Genomic DNA, 3,834 nt, shown 5'->3' on the forward strand with positions numbered 1-3,834 from the left:
GAACACCATTAGAAATTTCTGACCCACTTATTCAGTGATTCATAAAGGATACCTGAAAGAATTCTCGGTAGAATATTTTGAGTGATTCCAGGAAGAGTTTCTTAAGCAATTTTCAGATGAAGCTAATGAGGATTTAGTGAAAGGATTGTGATGAAAATCTTGGATGAATCTGTGGATGAGTTCCTAGAAGGACTTTGGAAGGAATTTCGGAAAATATTTCTGGAATAACTCCTTGTAGAATTAATTAAGGAACTCCTGGAGGTATATCTGGATAAATCTGCACAAACTCCTGGAACAACCTGTGGGGTAATTTCACGAGAAAACTGAAAGAGTTCTAGAAGGAATCTCTGATGCAATTTCTGAATATATCTTTAGAATAATTTGTTAAAAGATCTTTTGGAAATCCTTCGTAGAATCTCGTGATAAATAGTCCATTTAAATCTAGAATTCTTGGAGGATTCTCTGGCAGACTTCTCAAAGAATGCATTGAGAAATCTCTGAAGGAATTTGTGGTGGAATCTCACAATTAAATGCTGAAGGAATCTCTGCAGGAGGATTCCTATTCTCAGGTTCATCTTCTAAAATGAGCTGCAATTCACTTCTCTCTTTTCATTGGTAATAACTGCTCCACACTCCTCATTATTTATTCCTCACTGCTCACTCATCATGTCTCACTTTTCACTTCTCATTCCTCACTCATCACTTATTAGTCTTCACAGCTCTCTTCTCAGTTTACACCACTCTTTGGGGCTGTCCATAAACCACGTGGTCATGAGGGGGGGGGGGGTTCGGCCAATGACCATTTTGTATGGACGAAAAAAAAATTTTGTATGGACTAATGACCACGCGGGGGGGGGGGGAGTTGAGAAGTCCCAAAAAAATGACCACGTGGTTTATGGACAGCCCCTTTTTGTATTTATGTCTTCTCATTCCTCATTAAAATCTATCTTCACTGATCTTTACTCAGTGACCACTTGAAACAATTTATTCCCTGCTTCCTCCTCACTTCTCACTCATCACTGTGCCACACTCTTCAGTGGTTACTTACAACAGCTTACTCAAACTTCTGACGCTTCAATGCCCACTCCACATCCTACACTGCTTACTCCGTACTCTTCAATACTCACTTCTCATTCCTCACTCCTCATTATTCATACGACAGCTCTTCAAACGTATAAATTGAACATTGGACAGCTTTTATTAAAATCAAATGAACATTGGACAGCTTATGCTGAAAATCGAGACTGGGTAGTGAGGAGCCAAATGAGGTAGTTAGACCCAAATAATTTGTCCTCGATTGGGGTTTGAAAAATCGTGGTGATGTGTTTGCAGAACCTCTCTTAACTTTAAGTTAAACAACTCTCAACAGCAAAAAGGTGCATTCATATCACAAAAATGCGCTTCTCAGATTTTAAAAAGACTGGTGTGAAGAAACTTTAAATTCACTGTACTAAAACTCTGATATACGATGTAAAGTTCCTAACGTTAGATTTATTAGTCCAGTTGTAATAATGCTGCGTTAATGTGTGCTTTGATTCGCCGAACTATCAAGAAGTTTCCACTATTTTCTGCACAATCCACTTGTAGTAGTGCTCCACTTTCGTGTACACTCCGGGTAACTGTTCTCCACACTTGGATGGACCAAAGCTGACCACACCCGTCACGTAGTACCGAGCCTGTTCTCCAATTTGCTTCATCAGTGGTCCTCCGGAGTCCCCATTGCAGGTATCCTGCCCGGCATCACCTTGGGCGCAAAATTGTCCCTCCGTTAACGAAATAGCTTTCCGCGCGATGTAGTTCGCTTTGCAATCCTCGTAGTTGGAACAGTGCAGCTTGGTGTACAGTTTGTATCGACTGGCGGATGCTGAAATTGATGCGGAAGAAGTTTGATTATAGAAAGCTATTTATGTTGGATGCCCAAATTGCTTACAATTTTCGGTCTTCCCCCAACCGGATGCAATCAGTACGCCGTCCATCAGGCGTTTCATGTTCGCTACACAACCTGGTTCGGGTAGACAAATCGGCGCCACGAAGTTGCTATACTGAGCATCGCCGGACATCCGAACCAGCGCAATGTCATGTACTTTGTTGTTGCTCTTCACTGAAAATCCCTCATGTGGTATAATCCGCTCGAGGTCGAACTCCTGAATCGGAGGGGCGCAATTCCGTTCATCGTCTGTTCCGGTACAATCCTCATCAGACTCCACGTCCCATTCGCCTGGAAGAACCAATCACATAATACCTAGGATGATACATCTCCGAACTTACGTCTACTCACCAAGTCTGACCTTAATCACTTCCCAGCCGTATCGCAGTCCAACGAAGCAGTGAGCTGCCGACAACACGTACCGAGTATTGATCAACGCACCCCCGCAATAGAATCCAAAACCTTTGGGTTTCTTATACTGAAACAGTGCCATCCATGGATATTCATCCAGCTCGGTCAGGTTTCCCTTCACGATCCGATCGGTAAACTGTCTGCCGCAGTGCGGTTCGTTGATCTTCACCGGTTTGCATACCAGTGCTTTCCTCGCAGGTGTATAACCGCAGAATCGATCGTTCAGATATTGCGTTTCCTGAGCAGATCGAAATTGTTTCTTCAAAATCGCGGCATATTCGGGGTATTCCTTTATCGGTACGCAGCGACCGATGACATCACCAGCCTGGCAGACCTGCCCCTCGGATGCCACTGAAAACAGGTTTACGATTAGTTCTTGAATGTTCATTAGGACATCACTGTACCTTTATTGGAAATACTCTTGTTCGATGTTTGACATCGTACCAGCTGCAGCACTATCGCCAGCAACACTAGAACAGGCAACCGTCCTATCATCTTGGGGTGATGGTTCGAATGGAACTGATACTTCAGTGTATTTTCAGGCCATGAATGATTGATCGTCTTATCAAGAGATTTGTGTAAACCACCGTTTTGAGGCGCTGCTGCGAGTACCGCTTTAGGGAAAGTTTTTGGCAGTGACACTGACTGAGAAGAGAGTGTAGTAGGTTGAACGTGAAGAAATTTGAACCCGCCATCAAGCTGATACCCAGAAGTGCTAATTGGTTTTTATTTGTTTCGGTTTTATTGCATTAATGTTTTCAAATCACAATTCAGTATGGGCTTCTAAATTGTAGGTGAATTGTTGTTGTATGCGTGAATCACCTCTACTTGCAATCATTACTGTTCTATGTTGAAGATAAGTTTAAGTCTTCTTCTTCTGCGCGCGACGTCCCAACTGGGGACAAAGCCTGCTTCTCGGCTTATTCTTTGGGCTTTCGCAAGTTGTCAACTGAGTGCTTCTTCCAGTATTGACCATTTGGCCTTTGTATTACAAAAAGTTTCAGAACCAACCGGGAATCGAACCCGTCACCCACAGCATGGCCTTGGAGAATACCCGAGAGCTTACTGCATCGGCTATATGAGTCCTATGGATTCAAGTTGTGAAATGAAAATAACAGAAAAAGCCTGAGTGTACATTTTTTATAGCTTTGCGGAAGTCATCCTCCGAATCATTCTAACGTTGATATTTAAAAATTGTATTGAACTCGACTCAATTTCCGGAATAAACGATTGTGATTTACCAAGAGTACAGTCAATGGCTAATGATTGCATTGATTATCAGTGAGCTATGCCTTGGCAGAAAAAAAAAAAGCAATGGTGGTGGCCTCAAGAGATTTTGAATAAAGTACCTAAACGAAATTTTATCATAAAAAAGTAGGGTCTGGGACCACTTGGGCAGGTGCACCTATTTTGGACACTTGCTGCTATAACTCAATCAATTTCAACTCGACTGACTTGAATTTTTGCGCATGGCTAAATATTGAGCGTATCTGATC

At 42.4% G+C, this 3,834-nt stretch overlaps 1 protein-coding gene across 2 annotated transcripts; it reads right to left on the reverse strand.

Annotated features, from left to right (window-relative positions):
• Positions 1-1,471: 1,471 nt before the first annotated feature.
• Positions 1,472-2,924, reverse strand: LOC109427449 (CLIP domain-containing serine protease B4). Of its 2 annotated transcripts, none has more exons than XM_062845650.1 (4): positions 2,758-2,924; positions 2,279-2,689; positions 1,931-2,218; positions 1,472-1,864 (listed from the first exon to the last, which is right to left on the reverse strand). In XM_062845650.1, the coding sequence occupies exons 1-4, from the start codon at positions 2,831-2,833 to the stop codon at positions 1,548-1,550; spliced, it is 1,092 nt and encodes a 363-aa protein (XP_062701634.1). In that variant the 5' UTR covers positions 2,834-2,924; the 3' UTR covers positions 1,472-1,547. The 2 variants fall into 2 exon arrangements, with proteins under 2 accessions (XP_062701634.1, XP_029711324.1); XM_029855464.2 differs by having other exon boundaries at positions 2,743-2,919.
• Between the last annotated feature and the right edge of the window lie 910 nt (positions 2,925-3,834).

The sequence above is a fragment of the Aedes albopictus genome, chromosome 1 (assembly GCF_035046485.1).
Source record: "Aedes albopictus strain Foshan chromosome 1, AalbF5, whole genome shotgun sequence".
NCBI classification, from domain to species: Eukaryota; Metazoa; Arthropoda; class Insecta; order Diptera; family Culicidae; genus Aedes; species Aedes albopictus.

What these genes read in the sequence shown, in the direction of transcription:
- LOC109427449 (XM_029855464.2), bottom strand. Translation starts at nt 2,833, where the DNA reads ATGATAGGACGGTTGCCTGTTCTAGTGTTGCTGGCGATAGTGCTGCAG. An exon ending in CAAGAGTATTTCCAATAAAG is followed by an intron (nt 2,690 to 2,742) that starts GTACAGTGATGT and finishes ACCTGTTTTCAG; the next exon opens with TGGCATCCGAGGGGCAGGTC. An exon ending in TTGGGGGAAGACCGAAAATT is followed by an intron (nt 1,865 to 1,930) that starts GTAAGCAATTTG and finishes CATCAATTTCAG; the next exon opens with CATCCGCCAGTCGATACAAA.